General features: G+C 48.6%; 1 protein-coding gene across 1 annotated transcript in view; it reads left to right on the plus strand.

The window, feature by feature from the left end:
* The first annotated feature begins 333 nt into the window (after nt 1-333).
* The window catches only part of LOC122924120 (hydroperoxide isomerase ALOXE3-like), a 64,165-nt gene continuing 38,906 nt past the window's right edge, over nt 334-25,592 (plus strand). The window contains exons 1-4 of the mRNA XM_044275049.1: nt 334-471; nt 17,270-17,474; nt 24,111-24,192; nt 24,280-24,402. Coding sequence (XP_044130984.1) covers nt 334-471; nt 17,270-17,474; nt 24,111-24,192; nt 24,280-24,402 — 548 coding nt within the window. The remainder of the gene's footprint in view (nt 472-17,269; nt 17,475-24,110; nt 24,193-24,279; nt 24,403-25,592) is intronic.

Consider the following 25,592-nt stretch of genomic DNA (forward strand, 5'->3'; position numbering starts at 1 on the left):
GAACCAGGGGCCCCAACTATGAAGGGCCATTATAACGCCATCCTCTCATGTGGTACAGGAGAACCTTCGCTACTTCCTCCTACAGCATATTCATGGATCCGGGACATGGATGTGACATGTGGCTCCATGTGGTTGCCACATGAATCAGCTGCCTTGCTGCATTTGTTTGCCTATTTAACATATGTTGTTTTAGTTAAATTGTATGATCTGTTCTATGGTAGACATATGTATATAAATAACTGGAGGCTCTCCAACTACTCTCACCTAGTTATTCCCAGTCCAATATATGTACCAGACATAGAGCTAACCAAGCGTAAGGCATTCTCTGAAGACATGGTGCTCTACAAGGTGACAGTGACTACAGGCAAGGACCTCACTGCTGGGACCATTGATACCATTGCCATCAGCATTGTGGGGGTGAAAGGAAAAAGCCCTAAGAAGAAGCTGTCCCACCTGTGGCTACCTGGACAGGTAAGAGTTCTCCAAGTGTTTGTGTCCCATTGGCAGCAGGGTCACAGTGGGCTTCCTGTCTTCCCCATCCTTGGCTTGGTATAAAAAGATCATAGTGAACAGGTCACCATGGACCCCTCAAGACCAGTGGGCTCTGGAATCTAGCCTGGTGCAGACACTAGCTCTACTTATCACTAAGCTCTGTGGTGGCCCTGGTGTCCTACAGCTCTGGTGTCATGGATTGAATTTCTTCTAGAGGCCACATGTTCATGGGCTGTTGTGTGGGTTTCCTTTAGATTAGCCATGCTGCTCGTGCTGACTCTTAAAGCTCTGTAGTATTGATTGTAGTGATCAGGGACCTATAATATACTGAGGAGCAGAAGTTCTCCAGGGAAACTTTTCAGCTATTGAGATCTCCAATATCAATGATCTGGAGTATATGAAATGTTGAGGAGCAAAATTCTCCTAGGATGAGACCAGCAGCATACATTATGATGAAGATGAATATTTCAATAGTCTGACGACTATAATTCCTGTTTCTGGTATTGTGATTAAAATATAACCTTTATTTTCCTTTTTATTAAACAATATACCACAAAAAACATAGAGTGAATTATTAAAAATACATATGGAGGGCTGGACTTAGAGGCAGTGTCTCAGCTTTTTTGGTCGGTCAAGGGAACTATATATCGCTGAGAGCCAAATGCAGGCTATTTGTATCTACCTGTGTTAATACACCTTGTATCTACCTGTGTTAAAACACTTTGTATCTACCTGTGTTAATACACTTTGTATCTACCTGTGTTCATACACTTTGTATCTACCTGTGTTAATACACTTTGTATCTACCTGTGTTAATACACTTTGTATCTACCTGTGTTCATACACTTTGTATCTACCTGTGTTAATACACTTTGTATCTACCTGTGTTCATACACTTTGTATCTACCTGTGTTAATACACTTTAATGCCCTTAGTGTCGGCCGACACCAGGCGTGGATCATCTAAGCCGCACCTTCATTGGCTACACATTCTCTTTGGGGAACTTCCCTTAGTTATGTATATAGTATCCCTAACTGATAATCTCTCAGTAGCTGTACTACTTGTACGCTCCTATCCAAACTGACCCTCAATGGGCTCGGTGCCTGCAGGTCGCCTTTCCCTAGTCCATTCTTAGCCCTGCCATAATTATGGCTGTGTCTTTAATGTTTTAATAATTATGGCTTAAAGTGTATTAACACAGGTAGATACAAAGTGTATTAACACAGGTAGATACAAGGTGTATTAACACAGGTAGATACAAATAGCCTGCATTTGGCTCTCAGCGATATATAGTTCCCTTGACCGACCAAAAAAGCTGAGACGCTGCCTCTAAGTCCAGCCCTCCATATGTATTTTTAATAATTCACATTCAATGTTTTTTGTGGTATATTGTTTAATAAAAAGGAAAATAAAGGTTATATTTTAATCACAATACCAGAAACAGGAATTATAGTCGTCAGACTATTGAAATCTTCAATTTGATCTCCTGGGTTAGTGGGTCATCTGAAATGTTGTAAGCATTATGATGAAGAACACAATGCCCCTACAGCTGGAGTTCCCAAGATTAGTGGCCAGGGGTATAAGATAATTGAGAAGCACATTTACCTACAGACGAGGTCCTAGATATTTATGATCAGTAGCGTACGATATGATAAGGAGCAGAATTCTCCTTCAGCTGATGCCCCCAATATCAGAGATGAGGAGCTCACAATGTTTAAATTAGTTTCGGGTCTGATTCTAATGAAGAAGATTTGATTTGTTTATGAATAAACCTAATCCAAATCAAAAGTGCTCAGATTGCCCTGAAACAACATCTACAACCTTCTGGAGTCTCCTAGGACTGTATCCAACCCCTGTCAAGCTAACAAAGCATTAATAATGTCAGTGAAATATATATATATATGGAACGGATGGAGCCAGTGGTAACAAGCAGCCTGGGTAATAACGCTGCACTTTTATCCGGTAGCAGTAGAGTATCTGGTAGCAGCAGCAGTAGAGTATCTGGTAGCAGCAGCAGTAGAGTATCTGGTAGCAGCAGCAGTAGAGTATCTGGTAGCAGCAGCAGTAGAGTATCTGGTAGCAGCAGCAGTAGAGTATCTGGTAGCAGCAGCAGTAGAGTATCTGGTAGCAGCAGCAGTAGAGTGTCTGGTAGCAGCAGCATACGAGTATCTGGTAGCAGCAGCAGTAGAGTGTCTGGTAGCAGCAGCAGTAGAGTATCTGGTAGCAGCAGCAGTAGAGTATCTAGTAGCAGCAGCAGTAGAGTATCTGGTAGCAGCAGCAGTAGAGTATCTGGTAGCAGCAGCAGTAGAGTATCTGGTAGCAGTAGCAGTAGAGTATCTGGTAGCAGCAGCAGTAGAGTATCTGGTAGCAGCAGCAGTAGAGTGTCTGGTAGCAGCAGCAGTAGTAGAGTATCTGGTAGCAGCAGCAGTAGAGTATCTGGTAGCAGTAGAGTATCTGGTAGCAGCAGCAGTAGAGAATCTGGTAGCAGCAGCAGTAGAGTGTCTGGTAGCAGCAGCAGTAGAGTATCTGGTAGCAGCAGCAGTAGAGTATCTGGTAGCAGCAGCAGTAGAGTATCTGGTAGCAGCAGCAGTAGAGTGTCTGGTAGCAGCAGCAGTAGAGTATCTGGTAGCAGCAGCAGTAGAGTATCTGGTAGCGGTAGCAGTAGAGTATCTGGTAGCAGTAGCAGTAGAGTATCTGGTAGCAGCAGCAGTAGAGTATCTGGTAGCAGCAGCAGTAGAGTATCTGGTAGCAGCAGCAGTAGAGTATCTGGTAGCAGCAACAGTAGAGTATCTGGTAGCAGCAGCAGTAGAGTATCTGGTAGCAGCAGTAGAGTATCTGGTAGCAGCAGCAGTAGAGTATCTGGTAGCGGTAGCAGTAGAGTATCTGGTAGCGGCAGCAGTAGAGTATCTGGTAGGAGCAGCAGTAGAGTATCTGGTAGCAGCAGCAGTAGAGTATCTGGTAGCAGCAGCAGTAGAGTGTCTGGTAGCAGCAGCAGTAGAGTATCTGGTAGCAGCAGCAGTAGAGTATCTGGTAGCAGCAGCAGTAGAGTATCTGGTAGCAGCAGCAGTAGAGTATCTGGTAGCAGTAGCAGTAGAGTATCTAGTAGCAGCAGCAGTAGAGTATCTGGTAGCAGCAGCAGTAGAGTATCTGGTAGCAGCAGCAGTAGAGTATCTGGTAGCAGCAGCAGTAGAGTATCTGGTAGCAGCAGCAGTAGAGTATCTGGTAGCAGCAGCAGTAGAGTATCTGGTAGCAGCAGCAGTAGAGTATCTGGTAGCAGCAGCAGTAGAGTATCTGGTAGCAGCAGCAGTAGAGTTTCTGGTAGCAGCAGCAGTAGAGTATCTGGTAGCAGCAGCAGTAGAGTATCTGGTAGCAGCAGCAGTAGAGTATCTGGTAGCAGCAGCAGTAGAGTATCTGGTAGCAGCAGCAGTAGAGTATCTGGTAGCAGCAGCAGTAGAGTGTCTGGTAGCAGCAGCAGTAGAGTATCTGGTAGCAGTAGCAGTAGAGTATCTGGTAGCAGCAGCAGTAGAGTATCTGGTAGCAGCAGCAGTAGAGTATCTGGTAGCAGCAGCAGTAGAGTATCTGGTAGCAGCAGCAGTAGAGTATCTGGTAGCAGCAGCAGTAGAGTATCTGGTAGCAGTAGCAGTAGAGTATCTGGTAGCAGCAGCAGTAGAGTATCTGGTAGCAGCAGCAGTAGAGTATCTGGTAGCAGCAGCAGTAGAGTATCTGGTAGCAGCAGCAGTAGAGTATCTGGTAGCAGCAGCAGTAGAGTATGAAGCCTATGGAACAGGAGATGCTATGCAGAGGTAGTAGTCTTAGTAGTAGCTGCAGGAATACAGTGTAACATCGGCTGCTGTGTGCCGCTGTCCCCCCGCTTGCGCCGTGGACCTGGGCGCCATGCTCAGCGATGATTTTCTGTCCACCGCTGCAGTCCTGGACTCCGTCGCCTGTACGTGCTGTGGTACTGAGGATTCCGCTCCATGGGTTTCATTCTGCCCTGGCCACAGCATGCTTGTTGCTGGCCACTGGTTTCACTGCCCTAAGGGCGGAGCGCATCACTCCCTGCGCTGTGTGGGTTAGGTCAGGGGACTTCGCTGACCAACCCTGGATCTCCTGCAGGTATTTAAGTGGCTCAGCCCTCTTCCTGGATGCCTCAGAGTCAAGGTCCTAGTCTGTTGCTAAAGAGCTTGATAACCACTTGTGTTCCTGACCTGTACTTTGTTCCTGGACTCCGCTTTTCATCTGATCCCTGCCTGCTTGCTTTGTCTCTCCCGTTGCCGACCCGGATTATCTGACCTTGCTCCTGTGCCGCCTGCCCTGACCCTTTGCTCGTCCTGACTACGTCTCTGCCTCATCCTCTGGTTCCTGTCTTGTTGCTCCTGGTAACGACCCTGCCTGGCTTACTACGTCTATACTGTCGGTACCTCCTGGTCTGCCTGGACCAGCTGTCACTGTCTGGTTTACGCTCTCAGAGTAGCTCCTGGCAACTACCGACGGTCAAGCCTGTCCTCACCATCTGAGGCTCTAATGAAATCCGGGTAGTTGCTTAGTCACGCCCCTCTGGGGTATTGCTAGTCAGTGGCACAGTGGGGTCACATCCTCTGATCCGTGACATACAGCATAGAACGTGATGGTAGGCAGGCAGACAGCGGCAGTGGCATGATGCCAGCATCAGATATGGGGGAACGGAGCGTTCCAAATTGTTATGCAAATTATATTTTTATCTGACTTTCCTAAATGGTCGATGCAGATGAGTCATCAACTGTTAGAGTAGAAATGTTATTAAAGGGTTTCTGTTATGTAGCTGACTGATATAGCGATGCGCTAATGTCGGCACTACATAGCAGTGTTTTTATACTTTTGTCCCTGCCGCCGTTCTCCTAAAAAACACACTTTAAAATATGCTAATGAGCCTCTAGGTGCTATGAGGGCATTGAGTCAGCACCTAGAGGCTCGGTCTACTGACCATTTATCCCACCCAGGTCCTCCGTTTAGGCCGCCCCACTCCTCTTGAGTGACGTCCGAGTTAGCTGGATCGCTGAAGAAATCCCGCACCGTCCACTTCTGTATTCAGCGCAGGCGCAGTGAGTGAAGGACGCGCTCCTGGTGCCGGCTTCCTCACTGTGACGTAGTCAGCGCAGGCGCAGTGAGGAAGTCCGCACCAGGTGCGCGTCCTTCACTCACTGCGCCTGCGCTGAATACAGAAGTAGATGGCGCGGGATTTCTTCAGCGATCCAGCTAACTCGGACGTCACTCAAGAGGAGCAGGGCGGCCTACACGGAGGACCTGGGCAGGATAAATTAGCATTAGTGTTTTTTAGGAGAACGGCGGCAGGGACAAGAGTATGAAGCACACTGTTCTGTAGTGCTGACATTAGAACAGCGCTATATCTGTCAGCTACATAACAGAATCTCTGATGACAGAAACCTCCCGATGAGAACAGGATTTTTTTTCACAAATTAAAAAACTCAAAACGCACTTTTCCAAATTATTCTGCGCAACAGAGTTTCCAAACATTTTCTAAGTTGTAAAGAACTGAAAATGATCATTTGTTGAATTTGCAGCACTAGGAGGTCACATTTACTGAACTCAGAAGCTATTTATGGGCATGGTGCAAATCCAAAAAATTTACCTCCTCCTTTCCATGATGGACATCAAAAGCTATGGTCTCCAAACATGAATTGAGGTATTGGGTGAAGTGTGGTGTGCCCGCCACATCGCCAGACCATATAAACAGGTCATCGATGTAGCGACCATACCATCTTATGCATTCCCAGTAGGGATGGGTGTCGATGAGGAGAAAGCTCCTCTCCCACCATGCCATAAAAATATTAGCAGTGAAGGGAGAGAGCTTAGCCCCCATCGACACCCCTGACATCTGTAAATAAGATTGGCCATTGAACATAAAGAAATTACGCCTGAGGAGGAAGTCCACCACCACCACCACCACCACGCAGTCCTTCCGTATAATCACTGTATGTCTCCAAAAACCATGCATGAGATTTCAGGGCCAAGTCGTGTGGTATGTCAGTCTATGGAGACCAGGTCTGCAGTGATCCAGGTATATTGTGCGGACCGCTCCATTTTACTGACGGCCTCTAACACGGAGCGTGTATCTTGTAGAAAACCTGGAATATGCCTCACTATTGGTCGGAGAAGTGAATCCACCCATTGGGACAGTCTTTCGGAAAAAGACCCTATTCCATAGTGGAGGAGGAAAAACATTCTTATGAATCTTCGGGAGCGCATGAAAGACAGAGATGACTGGGTGCTCAACAAAAATGTATTCTGTTTCTTTCCTACTAAGGATCCTGAGTTGAGACCCAGAGATAATATCTGTCATTTCTTTCTGAAATGAGGGGAGCGGGCGAGCATACCCATCAGTCAGGGGCGTACATAGAAATCATTGGGCCCCCTAACCCCACCCACTACCTTGGCCCATCCCACCTCCTGCCCTAGCTCCTCCCCTGCCACACCCCCATTTGCCAATAAAGAAATGTATACATGACCTACTGAGGACTCCAGCATAACGCAAACCGGACGGATCCGTTATGCAGGCGCTAGACTTCTATTATGACAGAATGAATAATGGAATGCCTATAAAGCTGCCTATAAAGGCTTCCGCTATACATTCCGTCATGGAATTGCATTATGGTCCGTGGTAACGGAATCCATAATGCAATTCACCTTTTACCACCAAACGAAGCGTGAACGAATTTTAACCCCTTAAGGACGTACCGGTACATCCTAACTTTAAATAGGCATTCCGGCGCCCCAGGGGTTAATCTGAACAGGATGCCGGCTGAAATCATTCAGCCGGCATCCTGTCACAACGCCAGGGGGGGTCATGTGACCCCCGTGTCGGCGATCGCAGCAAACCGCAGGTCAATTCAGACCTGTGGTTTGCTGCGCTTTTTGCAGTTTCTGATCCCTGCGGTCCCTGACTGCAGGGATAAGAAACTTTTGAGTGCCTAAAATAAAGATTTTGCACCCCCCCCCTGCACCCCTGCATGATTTGATGCCGGCGGGTGGTGCAGGGGGGTGTCGCAGGAGGTGGGGGCGTTGCGATCCCGTCTGCCGCACCGCCCGCCTCCCCTTGAAAATTCGTTGGCTTCTAGTGGGTATACCAGGGTGCCAGCACATTGCTGACACCCTGGTATAAACGGCTGACATCTGTGCAGATGTCAGCCGTTTAACCCTTTCCATACTGCGGTCCGTACGGACCGCGGTATGGAAAAGGTTAACTGTCAGGGTCAGGGAGCTCCCTCCCTCTACCATCGGGGGCTGCTGTGCCTTTGCAGCCCCCCAATGGAGAGGGAGAGAGCCCCCCAACAGCCCCCCGCAGCCCTGTGCTTACCCTTCCCCGTCTGCGAAGTTGTGGCAGACGGGGAAGGTTCCCATGGCAACAAGACGCCTTCTCAGGCGTCCTGCTGTCCATGGTGCTGAACAGATCTATGCTAAAGGCATAGCTCTGTTCAGACAAAGTGTAAGTAAAGTACAGTACAGTACAATATATATTGTACTGTACTGTATTATACAGACATCAGACCCACTGGATCTTCAAGAACGAAGTGGGTCTGGGTCAAATTTTTTTTTTTTTAAAGTGAAAAAAGTTAAGATAAAAAAAACATTTATCACTGAATAAAAAAAATTATAATAAAATACACTACACATATTAGGTATCGCCGCGTCCGTACAGACCTGATCTCTAAAATTTTAATTTTGCCCACCTTACTTCCCAAAAAAGGTAATAAAAGTGATCAAAAAAGTCGCATGTATGCCAAAATAGTACCAATCAAACCGTCATCTCATCCCGCAAAAAATGAGACCCTACTCAAGATAATCGCCCAAAAACTGAAAAACATATTAGGTATTGCCGCGTCCATATCGACCGACTTTGTAAAAATATCACATGACCTAACCCCTCAGGTGACCACCGTAAAAAAAAAAAAAAAAAACGGTGTAAAAAAAGCCATTTTTTGTCATCTTACGTCACAAAAGGTGTAATAGCAAGCGATCAAAAAGTCATATGCACCCCAAAATAGTGCCAATCAAACCGTCATCTCATCCCGCAAAAAATTAAACCCTACTCAAGATAATCGCCCAAAAACTGAAAACACTATGGCTCTTAGGCTATGGAGACACAAAAAAAAAAAAAAAAAAAAATGAAGTTATTGTATAAAACTTACATAAATAAAAAAATTGTATACATATTAGGTATCGCCGCGTCCGTGACAACCTGCTCTATAAAATTACCACATGATCTAACCTGTCAGATGAATGTTGTGAATAACAAAAAAAAAGTGCCAAAAAAGCTATTTCTTGTTACCTTGCTGCACAAAAAGTGTAATATAGAGCAACCAAAAATCATATGTACCCTAAACTAGTACCAACAATACTGCCACCCTATTCCGTACTTTCTAAAATGGGGTCACTTTTATGGAGTTTCTACTCTAGGGGTGCATCAGGGGGGCTTCAAATGGGACATGGTGTCAATAAAACCAGTCCAGCAAAATCTGCCTTCCAAAAACCGTATGGCGTTCCTTTCCTTCTGCGCCCTGCCGTGTGCCCGTACAGCAGTTTACGACCACATATGGGGTGTTTCTGTAAACTACAGAATCAGGGCCATAAATATTGAGTTTTGTTTGGCTGTTAACCCTTGCTTTGTAACTGGAAAAAAATATTAAAATGGAAAATCTGCCATAAAAGTGAAATTTTGAAATTGTATCTCTATTTTCCATTAAATCTTGTGCAACACCTAAAGGGTTAACAAAGTTTGTAAAATCAGTTTTGAATACCTTGAGGGGTGTAGTTTCTTAGATGGGGTCACTTTTTTGGAGTTTCTACTCTAGGGGTGCATCAGGGGGGCTTCAAATGCGACATGGTGTCAAAAAAACTGTCCAGCAAAATCTGCCTTCTAAAAACCATAAGGCAGTCCTTTCCTTCTGCGCCCTGCCGTGTGCCCGTACAGTAGTTTACGGCCACATATGGGGTGTTTCTGTAAACGGCAGAGTCAGGGCAATAAAGATACAGTCTTGTTTGGCTGTTAACCCTTGCTTTGTTAGTGGAAAAAATGGGTTAAAACTGAAAATGAGGCAAAAAAATGAAATTCTCAAATTTCATCCCCATTTGCCAATAACTCTTGTGCAACACCTAAAGGGTTAACGAAGTTTGTAAAATCAGTTTTGAATACCTTGAGGCGTGTAGTTTATAGAATAGGGGGCATTTTTGGGCGGTTTCTATTATGTAAGCCTCGCAAAGTGACTTCAGACCTGTAGTGGTCCCTAAAAATTGGGTTTTTGTACATTTCTGAAAAATTTCAAGATTTGCTTCTAAACTTCTAAGCCTTGTAACATCCCCAAAAAATAAAATATCATTCCCAAAATAATTCAAACATGAAGTAGACATATGGGGAATGTTAAGTCATCACAATTTTTGGGGGTATTACTATGTATTACAGAAGTAGAGAAACTGAAACTTTGAAATTTGCTAATTTTTCCAAATTTTTGGTAAATTTGGTATTTTATTAGGCAAAAAAAATATTTTTTTTGACTTAATTTTACCAGTGTCATGAAGTACAATATGTGACGAAAAAACAATCTCAGAATGGCCTGGATAAGTCAAATTGTTTTAAAGTTATCAGCACTTAAAGTGACACTGGTCAGATTTGCAAAATGGCCAAGTCCTTAAGGTGAAATAGGGCTGAGTCCTTAAGGGGTTAAAATATGAAATTTGCTCATCTCTAATTATGAACAGACTGGGGACGACTAATGCTGGCGGTTTTATTTGTGTTTTTGAGGTGACAGGTTCCCTTTAACAGCAAGCAGAGTTCATGGGGGGGGGGCGAGGGGGGGGGCACTGTCCTGAGTCCTCTATGAGCCTACCGCACCGCCCACCCCCACAGGAACTCTGCTTGCTGCTGCCCTCAGAAAGTCCCATACATGAAGTTCTGGAACTGGAACGTTTTATACAGTCTCTATTAGCACTAGCATAAATAGAAATGACTGGGCCCCACAGGAAATTTTTGAATTGCCCCCATCCCAGCTGTCCGGCACCTCTGACCGGCAGAGACACTTGACTTCCCTAATACAGTCCAATTATCGTCCAATAGACAAGTCATGGAAATATAGAAAGTATATTGTACTAACCAGAAGACCTTTATTCTTACCTTTACTGTCAAAATATCCTACTACAGTATACATATATTTCCACGACTTGTCTTTTGGACGATAATTGGATTTTGGACTGTATTAGGGAAGAAGTCAAGTGTCTCTGCCGGTCAGAGTTGCCAAACAGCTGGGGGGGGGGGCCGTTCAAAAATTTCCTGTGGGGCCCACTGCCCAGTCATTTCTAGTTACGCCAGTGCTAAGAGAGACTGTTATTAGTACAGACATTTTTTTCATTAATGATCCCGGTTGTAAAGATAGTCCTACTGTGTGGACGGGCTGGCAGTGGCACAGGTCCGGACTGGCTGTGAGATGACGGTTTTGGGTGGCACTGGCGAGGCTGGCGGGCGGGCAGCACAACTCACTCTAAAGTTCTTCCATGATGGGTGCGCGCCTGCTGCCTGCACTGGCTGGGCCAATCAGCAGCAGGATCTTTGCACACTGCTAATGCTGATTGGCCCAGTATGTGAAGCAGTGCAGGCGCAGCAGCGGCACGAGCCGAGGGAGCGCGGCTGGGTCCTAGGAGCGCACAGTGAATGAGAAGTCAGACAGAGGGGGGCCGTGTATTATCGGCGGCGCTGGGAGCCAATTATAAGTGGGCAGACCGCCGCTGAGCCTGCAGTGAGCGCAGTTGCAGGGGGCAGGGCCTTCTGAGCGCTCCGGGCCCCCCGGTGCCGTGGGCCCCATAGCAGTGGCGTACCCTGCCTCTAATGGCGGTACGCCACTGCCATCAGTGTCACCTAACATGGTTTTAATCTGAGATTTATACACTCCACTGTCAAGCACAACAACCGCTTGTTTTATAACAATGTCCTCTCTGTCCTTCAACTCCCTCAAGGCTTGAACCTCCTTCCTCGTCACATTGCTGTATTCAGGATTTGACTCCACCACCTCCATCATTCACACGTCCACCTGTAGGAAACCTCTAGCGGAAAATACAATATTGCACGGATCGTCTTGCCATCCGCTACATACATTGCAGAATATATCTGAAAGGCGAGATGATCCGTGCGAGACGGAATTTCTCCGATGTGGAGACATTTGTACGGGAGGCGAGAGATATAACCAGTAGGTTATCTCAGAGGGCCTATTCAGTGAGACATGTCACCAGACACTGGAACGTGATAGGAAGTCACTAGTATACCCTCAGAATAAACCAGATAACGTGGAATCTCTGATGCCTCCTGTGAATAAGCCCCAAAGCACTTTTGTGACACAATACAGTGTAGAATTTCCGGAAATCTGCAGCATAATTAAAAAACATCTCCCAATATTAGCGCATGATAAACAATGGGCAGACATAGCCCGAGGAGGTGGACGATGTGCGTACAGGAATAGAAAGGGTTCAGAGGGGATCACGAAAGGGAACTCCTAAGTAGGGAACCCTTTTGGATCTTTCAACTGGACGGCTGTCGGCCAAAAGATTTAAAGATTGGATCTAATTTGGCAGCAATGATATGATATAACTCCCACCGCTAGTGTTGAGCGCGAATATTCGAATTGCAAATTTTTTTCTCGAATATCGTAACTTCGAGATTTTGCAAATATTTCGAATATAGTTCTATATATTCGCGAAATCGAATATTCGTTGGTTTTTTTTCATCTGAAAATATGATTTCTCCCTGCTTCTTGCTTGTGGGTCCCACAAGCAACTTAATCAGGGGGGAATCATGTTTTCATATGGAAAATAAAATGACCAATATTCTAAAAAACGAATACATAGCAATATAGTGAATATATTCGTTATTTAGAATTTTGGCATTATTTTTTTCCTATCTGTACAATTGTTCGCATACTCCTCCCCGACAAGCGTCCCCGTCACCATGGGAACGCTTGTGGGTTAGAAAATACTTTCGGATCTGAGTTTCCCCTGAGATCGTGAAAGCTCAGATCCGATGGTATATTCTAACGCACAGGGTTCCCATGGTTACGGGGACGCTTGTCGGGGAGCAGTATGCCAAAGTGGAATAACAGTACACATAAATTACAGTCTATATGTGTATTTTACGAATATTCTTAATATTGCTCTAACTTCGTCTTTTAGAATATTCGTAATATACACATATTAGCCTAGCCATAGTCATAGGAACGTTGCCTTATACAGAAAAAAAACAAAAAACGCACGATTAATTTAATCGCATATTGTTACCGATAAATGAAATAATTACGAATATTCGATTTCGACGAATATAATACGAATATTCAATCGAATATTCGCGAAATATCGCAAAATCGAATATGGCACCTCCCGCTCATCACTACCCACCGCACATTCTGTGTTTTTATGTATTGATATGTTTTTTTCTGTATAAGATTTTTTTAAGTAGAGGAGTGTTTTTGTACCTGATTACCGGCATGTTCTCTAGTCACAAGACACCCTAATCCTAGGTGCAGCTGTGTGGCGGCTTATATGCTGGAATCCTAGGTATCCTCAGTCTGTCATCAGTAAGGCAGACATCACAACAGCCCGAAACCGGCAGACGAGGATTTAACTGGATGTTTGATAAAGTCATAAAGCACCGCTGCACCGTCTGCGTATTGAGCTGGATTACCTTTCTTTCTACTGAAACAATACTGTGAGTCCGTATGACATGCAGATGACAGGCGTCGCTCTTACAATCACTGCGCACTGCACTTATTTGGGCAGTCACGGGGCCAAAACTGACCAAATAACTCAAGTGTGAACTCAGCCTTACAGGTCGATGTTAGCGCCAAGAAGAAGCGCACTCCTTTTACACCATCAGAAGCTGATTCCACATAGACGTCTACAGAACCTGCTCTATTAACCCCTTATTCAAGTAGAGCCCCCGACAGAGTGGAGAGGGGGTCAGCAGTAAGGTTGTGGTGACGTCACTGATATTTTGCCCTTCCTCTGATCCGTCAGAACAATAACCCACAAAAAACGGATCCTGTCTGTGGAGCATCCGCCTTCACTCAGTCAGCATTTGCTCAGTAATCCATCAGTATTGGTAATTAATGCAAAAAAAACAGGAGTGGATCCAAAACAGAGATGACGCGTGAATGGAATATGTCCATGTCTTCTGTGTTTTGTACCCACTCCTGCTTTTGGCTACCAAATCATAAGCCAATTCTGATGGGACCATACAGGCCTTACAGCTGCTACACAGACAGGATCCATGGTGCGTCTCATTTTACCTTCCTTCTGACAGATCAGAAGAAGGGTCAAATAAATGATGATGTCATCCAGGCCGAAAGGCAAAATAGTGGCCTAGTCATGAAGTGGGGAGGGTGGGAACAGCATGAGAAGTCCACAGAGTGGCCCCATGACATAGTGGTGAGTTGGAAGCAGCATGAGGAGGCCACAGAGTGGCCCAATGACAGAGTATGGAGGTGGCGGCAGTATGAGGAGGAGGCCACAGAGTGGCCCCATGACATAGTGGTGAGGTGGAAGCAGCATGAGGAGGCCACAGAGTGGCACAATGACTGTGTGGAGGTGGCGGCAGTATGAGGAGGAGGCCACAGAGTGGCCCTATGACATAGTGGTGAGGTGGGGGGCAAAAGCAGTGGCAGTAACAGCACAAAATGGTGGGTGGAAGTAGGAGCACCTGGCAGCAGGTGTGTGGCATCAAGCGGGTGACAGCATCAGAATAGTGGCTCAAGCAGGTAGCCAAAAGAAACAGTTCTCTTTTCACAAAGTGTTGGTGTGCCACCTAGAATGATCTAGTCTGATGCATCAGGCATTGGTGGGTGGAAATCCTGGCTAATCCACGCCTGATTCATCTTCACAAAGGTCAGTCTCTCCACATTTTGGGTGGACAGGAGAGTTCTACTTGGGGTAACTATGCTCCCACTGCAGTAAACACCCGCTCTGATGTCACACCACTGGCCGGGCAGAAAAGCTTGTCCAGGGTAAACTCGATCAGTTGCGGCCACAAATCCAGTATGGCTGCCCAGTAGTCCAGGGATCTTCCATGTAGGATGGCAGGATGCAGTCCAAGTCCCCTGCTCTCTCCGAATAGTGTGGATAAAGCCTCCCTATTATATCCCTACACTATCTTTAAACTGTCCCTGCTCTCTCCCTACAGTGTGTATAATGCCCCCCTTTTATATCCCTACATTATCTCTAAGCTGTCCCTGCTCTCTCCCCACAGTGTGGATAATGCCTCCCTATCCTTTCCCTATCCTATCTCTAAGCTGTCCCTGCACTCTCCCTATAGTGTGAATAAAGACTCCCTATTATATCTCTACATTATCTCTAAGCTGTCCCTGCTCTCTCCCTATAGTGTGGATAAAGCCTCCCTATTATATCCCTACACTATCTCTAAACTGTCCCTGCTCTCTCCCTACAGTGTGGATAATGCCTCCCTATCCTTTCCCTACCCTATCTCTAAGCTGTCCCTGCTCTCTCCCTATAGTGTGGATAAAGACTCCCTATTATTCCCTACACTATCTCTAAACTGTCCCTGCTCTCTCCCTATAGTGTGGATAAAGACTCCCTATTATTCCCTACATTATCTCTAAGCTGTCCCTGCTCTCTCCCTATAGTGTGGATAAAGCCTCCCTATTATTCCCTACACTATCTCTAAACTGTCCCTGCTCTCTCCCTATAGTGTGGATAAAGACTCCCTATTATTCCCTACATTATCTCTAAGCTGTCCCTGCTCTCTCCCTATAGTGTGGATAAAGACTCCCTATTATTCCCTACACTATCTCTAAGCTGTCCCTGCTCTCTCCCTATAGTGTGGATAAAGACTCCCTATTATTCCCTACACTATCTCTAAGCTGTCCCTGCTCTCTCCCTATAGTGTGGATAAAGACTCCCTATTATTCCCTACACTATCTCTAAACTGTCCCTGCTCTCTCCCTATAGTGTGGATAATGCTTCCCTATCCTTTCCCTATACTATGAATGCTCTTTCCCTGAACTGCTCAATCATTTTTTTTTTTTGCTGAATAAAGTCTTGCCTAACACTGTCCCTAGCGCCTGTCACGTCTCTCCCTGCATTAAGTTCACTGGAAAATGGCTAAATCCAAAATGGCTGAGACTATTTATAGGGCTGTGACATCACAGGGGCTGCTGATTGGCTGCATACATGGCATTGTGGGTGATCGCTCGTTCCCATAGTTCTTAGTTCCTCATTCTACCTTCTGTGAGAGAGGTGAGAAGATCGGATAGACTTGCTGCACGTGAGGCTACCTGACAGATCTCTCTCTTTTCCTCTATGTATGTTGTTGTTTGGCAGGATCTCGCCTCTCCTCAGGTGCCGCTCGTTATCAGTGATGAGACTCTATTTAGGTCCGCCTCACACTGCTTACCATGCGGTTGATAGCTTCTGCTTGGAGTTGCTCGAGCTTGGTTGCATTGGATCTCCTGCTTCTCCATACTCCTTTAAGCTAAGTACTTATTGCCTTCACTGTTTGTTATTCTCTGGTGTGAGTTATTTCTAGGCCTCGGGGAGACGTGGGTTCCTTCATCTGGGGAGGAAACAGCAGACTCGTCTCCTGCCCCCTATTCTAGGGCTCGTCAGTTTTTTCAGGGCTTTAGGTATCCGGCCTATGAGTATTTCCACCTTCAGGATCTGCTCATACTGGCAGGAGTTAGGGAGAGGCCTAGGGAATTCTAGGAGGTCCCCATCCCTCTTCCTTAGCTTTAGAGGCCTAGATTGTTGTGTGTATTTGGTGTTTTCGCCTCCCCATTACCCGTGACAAACACGTGCGAGGAAACTCGACTTTGGTACGAATCTAATCCTCCTGGACCTTATTTATCCCTTTAACATAGTTAAAGGGAGTCTGTCACCTACCTGACCGGTTTCAAACAGGTGACATTGTTCAGTGGGGCACAAAGACATGACACAGATGTTACCCGTGTTTAGTTCTTCAGATGCTTCAAATCCCCCAAAAAGTCGTTTTTATCATTTGCTAATGAGCCGGGGCAGGTGCCCAGGGGCGGAGAGTTTTCTGAAATTGCCCAAGTTCCCGGCCTCACTGGCGCCTAACTCCGCCCCTCAGTAAGCGCTGCCCACCCTGTGTCTCTGTGGCATCATATTTCTCTATAGGCTGTTGGCGCATCACTGCCGGGCCCGGGCATGCGCACTGTTCTGCCCAATGTGGTCAGAGGCACAGAGATATGCAGTGCGCATGCGCCAATTTCACGCCAGTAACTGGTGCATGCGCACTTCATATCCCTGTCCCTCTGCCTCTGACCACAGTGGGCAGAACACTGCGCATGCCCAGGCCCGGCAGTGATGCGCGAACAACCTATAGGGAAATATGATGCCACAGAGACACAGGGCTGGCAGAGCTTACTGGTCTCAGTATTCGTCTTCTTCCTAATGGTTATAACTTTAGATATACAGCCAGGCATCCTACTGGCTTTACCTGCTGCTTCTCCACACTGTGCACTCGTTTTGAAGCTGTCTGATCAGGACACCTAAATCCTTCTCTGCACAAGTCCTCGCTAACACTGAGCTGCGATCCTCAGACTGTGAGGGTTCCTTCTCGAGTGCACATGTGTTTGGAGTGGGCGAGGCGATATCACCCCTCACGGCGGCGTAGACTATGTTCTCACTCTATACACAGATGTGTCCCTGCTCTACGGCTGGTGGATTTTGGGGTGTCGGCTCTAATCTGGGGTCCATGTTCTTTCTGCCTCAGGTGTCTGTTTTTGAGGTGACCACTGAGCAGGATCTCGGGGAGCTGCAGTCTGTGCGACTCTACAAAGAGAGATATCTGTTCCAAATCCAGGATGCCTGGTACGGCCAGAATGTCAATGTCACCGCCCCGGATGGGACACTTTACCAATTCCCCTTCTACCAGTGGATCCCCGGACAGACCAGTGTGCTGATCCCTCGAGGAGAATGTGAGTGATCCTGAGCAGGTACAAGATCCAGCATATGGAGATCTCTGTAATGTGCTGCTCCACCTCGAGAACATCTCATAGGCCAAAGTAAGGAGGATGTCACCGGTCATCACCCAGTGTAGCCACGCTTACAGTACAGACCTCCGCAGTGTGAGCGCTCGTACAGTACAGACCTCCGCAGTGTGACCGCTCTTACAGTACAGACCTCCGCAGTGTGACCGCTCTTACAGTACAGACCCTCCGCAGTGTGACCGCTCTTACAGTACAGACCTCCGCAGTGTGAGCGCTCTTACAGTAGAGACCATCCGCAGTGTGACCGCTCTTACAGTACAGACCTCCGCAGTGTGAGCGCTCTTACAGTAGAGACCTCCGCAGTGTGACCGCTCTTACAGTACAGACCTCCGCAGTGTGAGCGCTCTTACAGTAGAGACCTCCGCAGTGTGACCGCTCTTACAGTACAGACCTCCGCAGTGTGACCGCTCTTACAGTACAGACCTCCGCAGTGTGAGCGCTCTTACAGTACAGACCTCCGCAGTGTGAGCGCTCTTACAGTACAGACCTCCGCAGTGTGACCGCTCTTACAGTAGAGACCTCTGCAGTGTGACCGCTCTTACAGTACAGACCTCCGCAGTGTGACCGCTCTTACAGTACAGACCTTCCGCAGTGTGACCGCTCTTACAGTACAGACCTCCGCAGTGTGAGCGCTCTTACAGTACAGACCTCCGCAGTGTGACCGCTCTTACAGTAGACTCCGCATGTGGAACCCGCTCTACAGTAGAGACCTCCGCAGTGTGACCGCTCTTACAGTACAGAACCTCCGCAGTGTGACCGCTCTTACAGTACAGACCTCCGCAGTGTGACCGGCTCTTACAGTACAGACCTCCGCAGTGTGACCGCTCTTACAGTACAGACCTCCGCAGTGTGAGCGCCTTACAGTAGCAGACCCTCCGCAGTGTGACCGCTCTACATAGACCTCCGAGTGTGACCGCTCTTACAGTACAGACCTCCGCAGTGTGAGCCGCTCTTACAGTACAGACCTCTCGCAGTGTGACCGCTCTTACAGTACAGACCTCCGCAGTGTGACCGCTCTTACAGTAGCAGACCTCCGCAGTGTGACCCGCTCTTACAGTACAGACCTCCGCAGTGTGACCGCTCTACAGTACAGACCTCCGCAGTGTGACCCGCTCTTACAGTACAGACCTCCGCAGTGTGACCGCTCTTACAGTACAGACCTCCGCAGTGTGACCCGCTCTTACAGTACAGACCTCCGCAGTGTGACCGCTCTTACAGTACAGACCTCCGCAGTGTGACCGCTCTTACAGTAGCAGACCTCCGCAGTGTGACCGCTCTTACAGTACAGACCTCCGCAGTGTGACCCGCTCTTACAGTTACAGACCTCCGCAGTGTGACCGCTCTTACAGTACAGACCTCCGCAGTGTGACCGCTCTTACAGTACAGACCTCCGCAGTGTGACTCTCTTACAGTACAGACCTCCGCAGTGTGACCGCTCTTACAGTACAGACCTCCGCAGTGTGACCGCTCTTACAGTACAGACCTCCGCAGTGTGACCGCTCTTACAGTACAGACCTCCGCAGTGTGACCGCTCTTACAGTACAGACCTCCGCAGTGTGACCGCTCTTACAGTACAGACCTCCGCAGTGTGACCCGCTCTTACAGTACAGACCTCCGCAGTGTGACCGCTCTTACAGTAGCAGACCTCCGCAGTGTGACCCGCTCTTACAGTACAGACCTCCGCAGTGTGACCGCTCTTACAGTACAGACCTCCGCAGTGTGACCGCTCTACAGTACAGACCTCCGCAGTGTGACCGCTCTTACAGTAGAGACCTCCGCAGTGTGACCGCTCTTACAGTACAGACCTCCGCAGTGTGACCGCTCTTACAGTACAGACCTCCGCAGTGTGACCGCTCTTACAGTACAGACCTCCGCAGTGTGACCGCTCTTACAGTACAGACCTCCGCAGTGTGACCGCTCTTACAGTACAGACCTCCGCAGTGTGACGCTCTTACAGTACAGACCTCCGCAGTGTGACCGCTCTTACAGTACAGACCTCCGCAGTGTGACCGCTCTTACAGTACAGACCTCCGCAGTGTGACCGCTCTTACAGTACAGACCTCCGCAGTGTGACCGCTCTTACAGTACAGACCTCCGCAGTGTGACCGCTCTTACAGTACAGACCTCCGCAGTGTGACCGCTCTTACAGTACAGACCTCCTCAGTGTGACCGCTCTTACAGTACAGACCTCCGCAGTGTGACCGCTCTTACAGTACAGACCTCCGCAGTGTGACCGCTCTTACAGTACAGACCTCCGCAGTGTGACCGCTCTTACAGTACAGACCTCCGCAGTGTGACCGCTCTTACAGTACAGACCTCCGCAGTGTGACCGCTCTTACAGTACAGACCTCCGCAGTGTGACCGCTCTTACAGTACAGACCTCCGCAGTGTGACCGCTCTTACAGTACAGACCTCCGCAGTGTGACCGCTCTTACAGTACAGACCTCCGCAGTGTGACCGCTCTTACAGTACAGACCTCCGCAGTGTGACCGCTCTTACAGTACAGACCTCCGCAGTGTGACCGCTCTTACAGTACAGACCTCCGCAGTGTGACCGCTCTTACAGTACAGACCTCCGCAGTGTGACCGCTCTTAGAGCACAGACCTCCGCAGTGTGACCGATCTTACAGTACAGACCTCCGCAGTGTGACCGCTCTTACAGTACAGACCTCCGCAGTGTGACCGCTCTTACAGTACAGACCTCCGCAGTGTGACCGCTCTTACAGTACAGACCTCCGCAGTGTGACCGCTCTTACAGTACAGACCTCCGCAGTGTGACCGCTCTTACAGTACAGACCTCCGCAGTGTGACCGCTCTTACAGTACAGACCTCCGCAGTGTGACCGCTCTTACAGTACAGACCTCCGCAGTGTGACCGCTCTTACAGTACAGACCTCCGCAGTGTGACCGCTCTTACAGTACAGACCTCCGCAGTGTGACCGCTCTTACAGTACAGACCTCCGCAGTGTGACCGCTCTTACAGTACAGACCTCCGCAGTGTGACCGCTCTTACAGTACAGACCTCCGCAGTGTGACCGCTCTTACAGTACAGACCTCCGCAGTGTGACCCGCTCTTACAGTAGAGACCTCCGCAGTGTGACCGCTCTTACAGTACAGACCTCCGCAGTGTGACCGCTCTTACAGTACAGACTCCGCAGTGTGACCGCTCTTACAGTACAGACCTCCGCAGTGTGACCGCTCTTACAGTACAGACCTCCGCAGTGTGACCGCTCTTACAGTACAGACCTCCGCAGTGTGACCGCTCTTACAGTACAGACCTCCGCAGTGTGACCGCTCTTACAGTACAGACCTCCGCAGTGTGACCGCTCTTACAGTACAGACCTCCGCAGTGTGACCGCTCTTACAGTACAGACCTCCGCAGTGTGACCGCTCTTACAGTACAGACCTCCGCAGTGTGACCGCTCTTACAGTACAGACCTCCGCAGTGTGACCGCTCTTACAGTACAGACCTCCGCAGTGTGACCGCTCTTACAGTACAGACCTCCGCAGTGTGACCGCTCTTACAGTACAGACCTCCGCAGTGTGACCGCTCTACAGTACAGACTCCGCAGTGTGACCGCTCTTACAGTACAGACCTCCGCAGTGTGACCCGCTCTTACAGTACAGACCTCCGCAGTGTGACCGCTCTTACAGTACAGACCTCCGCAGGTGTGACCGCTCTTACAGTACAGACCTTCCGCAGTGTGACCGCTCTTACAGTACAGACCTCTGCAGTGTGACCGCTCTTACAGTACAGACCTCGCAGTGTGACCGCTCTTACAGTACAGACCTCCGCAGTGTGACGCTCTTACGTACAGACCTCCGCAGTGTGGACCGCTCTTACAGTACAGACCTCCGCAGTGTGACCGCTCTTACAGTACAGACCTCCGCAGTGTGACGCCTCTTACAGTACAGACCTCCGCAGTGTGAGCCGCTCTTACAGTACAGACCTCCGCAGTGTGACCGCTCTTACAGTACAGACCTCCGCAGTGTGACCGCTCTTACAGTACAGACCTCCGCAGTGTGACCGCTCTTACAGTACAGACCTCCGCAGTGTGACCGCTCTTACAGTACAGACCTCCTGCAGTGTGACCGCTCTTACAGTACAGACCTCCGCAGTGTGACCGCTCTTACAGTACAGACCCTCCGCAGTGTGACCGCTCTTACAGGTACAGACCTCCGCAGTGTGAGCGCTCTTACAGTAGAGACCTCCGCAGTGTGACCGCTCTTACAGTACAGACCTCCGCAGTGTGACCGCTCTTACAGTACAGACCTCCGCAGTGTGACCGCTCTTACAGTACAGACCTCCGCAGTGTGACCGCTCTTACAGTACAGACCTCCGCAGTGTGACCGCTCTTACAGTACAGACCTCCGCATGTGACCGCTCTTACAGTACAGACCTCCGCAGTGTGACCGCTCTTACAGTACAGACCTCCGCAGTGTGAGCGCTCTTACAGTACAGACCTCCGCAGTGTGACCGCTCTTACAGTACAGACCTCCGCAGTGTGACCGCTCTTACACGTACAGACCTCCGCAGTGTGACAGCTCTACAGTACAGACCTCCGCAGTGTGAGCCGCTCTTACGTAACAGACCTCCGCAGTGTGACCGCTCTACAGTACAGACCTCCGCAGTGTGACCGCTCTTACAGTACAGACCTCCGCAGTGTGACGCTCTTACAGTACAGACCTCCGCAGTGTGAGCCGCTCTTACAGTACAGACCTCCGCAGTGTGACCGCTCTTACAGTACAGACCTCCGCAGTGTGACCGCTCTTACAGACAGACCTCCGCAGTGTGACCGCTCTTACAGTACAGGACCTCCGCAGTGTGAGCCGCTCTTACAGTAGAGACCTCCGCAGTGTGAGCCGCTCTTACAGTACAGACCTCCGCAGTGTGACCGCTCTTACAGTACAGACCTCCGCAGTGTGACCGCTCTTACAGTACAGACCTCCGCATGTGACCGCTCTTACAGTAGAGACATCCGCAGTGTGACCGCTCTTACAGTACAGACCTCCGCAGTGTGACCGCTCTTACAGTACAGACCTCCGCAGTGTGACCGCTCTTACAGTACAGACCTCCGCAGTGTGACCGCTCTTACAGTACAGACCTCCGCAGTGTGACCGCTCTTACAGTACAGACCTCCGCAGTGTGGACCGCTCTTACAGTACAGACCTCCGCAGTGTGACCGCTCTTACAGTACAGACCTCCGCAGTGTGACCGCTCTTACAGTACAGACCTCCGCAGTGTGACCGCTCTTACAGTATCAGACCTCCGCAGTGTGACCGCTCTTACAGTACAGACCTCCGCAGTGTGACCGCTCTACAGTACAGACCTCCGCAGTGTGAGCGCTCTTACAGTACAGACCTCCGCAGTGTGACCGCTCTTACAGTACAGACCTCCGCAGTGTGAGCGCTCTTACAGTACAGACCTCCGCAGTGTGAGCGCTCTACAGTACAGACCTCCGCAGTGTGAGCGCTCTTACAGTACAGACCTCCGCAGTGTGACCGCTCTTACAGTACAGACCTCCGCAGTGTGAGCGCTCTTACAGTACAGACCTCCGCAGTGTGACCGCTCTTACAGCAGAGATCTCCGCAGTGTGAGCGCTCTTACAGTAGAGACCTCCGCAGTGTGAGCGCTCTTACAGTACAGACCTCCGCAGTGTGACCGCTCTAACAGTACAGACCTCCGCAGTGTGACCGCTCTTACAGTACAGACCTCCGCAGTGTGACCGCTCTTACAGTAGAGACCTCCGCAGTGTGAGCGCTCTTACAGTAGAGACCTCTGCAGTGTGAGCGCTCTTACAGTACAGACCTCCGCAGTGTGAGCACTCTACAGTAGAGACCTCCGCAGTGTGACCGCTCTTACAGTAGAGACCTCCGCAGTGTGACCGCTCTTACAGTAGAGACCTCCGCAGTGTTAGCGCTCGTACAGTAGAGACCTCTGCAGTGTTAGCGCTCGTACAGTAGAGACCTCCGCAGTTGTTAGCGCTCTTACAGTAGAGACCTCCGCAGTGTTAGCGCTCTTACAGTAGAGACCTCCGCAGTGTTAGCGCTCTTACAGTAGAGACCTCCGCAGTGTGAGCGCTCTTACAGTACAGACCTCCTCAGTGTGAGCGCTCTTACGGTACAGACCTCCGCAGTGTGAGCGCTCTTACAGTAGAGACCTCCGCAGTGTGAGCGCTCGTACAGTAGAGACCTCCGCAGAGTGACCGCTCGTACAGTAGAGACCTCCACAGTGTGAGTGCTCTTACAGTAGAGACCTCCGCAGAGTGACCGCTCTTACAGTACAGACCTCCGCAGTGTGAGCGCTCTTACAGTACAGACCTCCACAGTGTGACCGCTCTTACAGTAGAGACCTCCGCAGTGTGAGCGCTCGTACAGTAGAGACCTCCGCAGAGTGACCGCTCGTACAGTAGAGACCTCCACAGTGTGAGTGCTCTTACAGTAGAGACCTCCGCAGTGTGAGCGCTCTTACAGTAGAGACCTCCATACAGTCAGTGTAATGTGCAGTGATATCTGCTCGCAGGGTTGGCCTCACTTACAGTCGGTGCGACCTGTTCTTCTTACAGGCAGTATATTATGCATGAACTCTGGAAATGTCTGCATAGAGGACAGGAGACGAGAGCTGGAGAAGAATAGAGAACTTTACAAGTGAGTGACCGCTCCACCTCCAACAGTTTGATGACCACGGGGTATTGATCAGGAGGCACCACATTAATTATGGCAATTGTTTTGCAGGTGGAAGATGTACGCTCCAGGGGCCCCGTACTGCATGGACGCGGACAGCATTGATGATCTTCCCCTCAGTGAACAATACTCTGTTCTAAAGCGCGGCAGCTTCCAACTGACTGTTGTTGCAACGTAAGTTTTCATTAATATCACACAGCACCTTCAGGAGTGTAAAACGTAACCTTTACTGATATTAGTCCAAATTAGCCCAAAATTGAGTCATACAAAGAAATTTGTCAATTAGGCTGGGTGGACTAAGGAGGGAAGAAAAAACCTCACCCTTACACTCGCCCTTCAAACTGGTAGCCCTGCCTATCAAAACGGAATGGCCGCCCCGACAGGTGCGATCCCGTGTCAGGAACCTCCTAATCAACCCTATATGTCCTTGACGACAAGGGATAGATACCGCCACCCAAGAAAAGACCCATTATAACTCCTGTCCAGTGTCAGTGGTCAGAATATACATGGAAAATATTAAAAATACCAAAATAAATCATATTACCGCACATAGTACACATCTGCTCCTATTGTATCAGGTGGTGTCACTATGGGATCACCAAGATACAGAGGAGCACATGTCATATGTCCCACATTCAATGGGATGAAGGCTACTAAGTACTTTATAGATGCAAAATGGCCATGACAGTATTCTTCTCCATTTGTATTCGATTCTAAATCCTACCACGAGCTCGGGGGCACCGCGATGGGGGTTCCCTGCACCCCGACGTATGCAATGTGCTCCTGGGTTGTTGGGAGGACACAATATTTTTTTTTGACCAATATGCCAACTGGATCTCACACATAATGTTGTGGGTAAGATATATTGATGATATTCTGATATTGCGGTCAGATCAGACGTCCAGCTATTTGTTGAACACTTAATCTGAATAAGATTGGTCTGTTTTTTACTCATGAGATACAGAAAGACTCTATTGCTTCTCTAGATATTCGGCTATGGAAAAGAGATAACACGATACACACATCCTTACATCACAAATAGACCGCTACTAATAGTTTTCTACAATGAGGGAGTTTTCATCCCATCCCTCTAAAGAAAGGGATTCCTAAGGGACAATTCCTCAGAATACGGAGAAACTGTACAAGAGATGAGGGTATTGCTCTATATCAGAGATTTTGTGAAATGGGCTACCCTAAAAAAATTACTTAATCACGCTTGGGGGTTCGTACGGAGTTGTGACAGAACTACCCTACTAACCCCCAAAAACAGAAAACAAGAGGACACAGCTATACGTATTATCGGTACTTATGATTCTTCAGCACAAGAAGTGAGGAATAGACTTGGTAAATATTGGTAACTTCTG

The sequence above is a fragment of the Bufo gargarizans genome, unplaced genomic scaffold (genome assembly GCF_014858855.1).
Source record: "Bufo gargarizans isolate SCDJY-AF-19 unplaced genomic scaffold, ASM1485885v1 original_scaffold_822_pilon, whole genome shotgun sequence".
Lineage (NCBI taxonomy): Eukaryota > Metazoa > Chordata > Amphibia > Anura > Bufonidae > Bufo > Bufo gargarizans.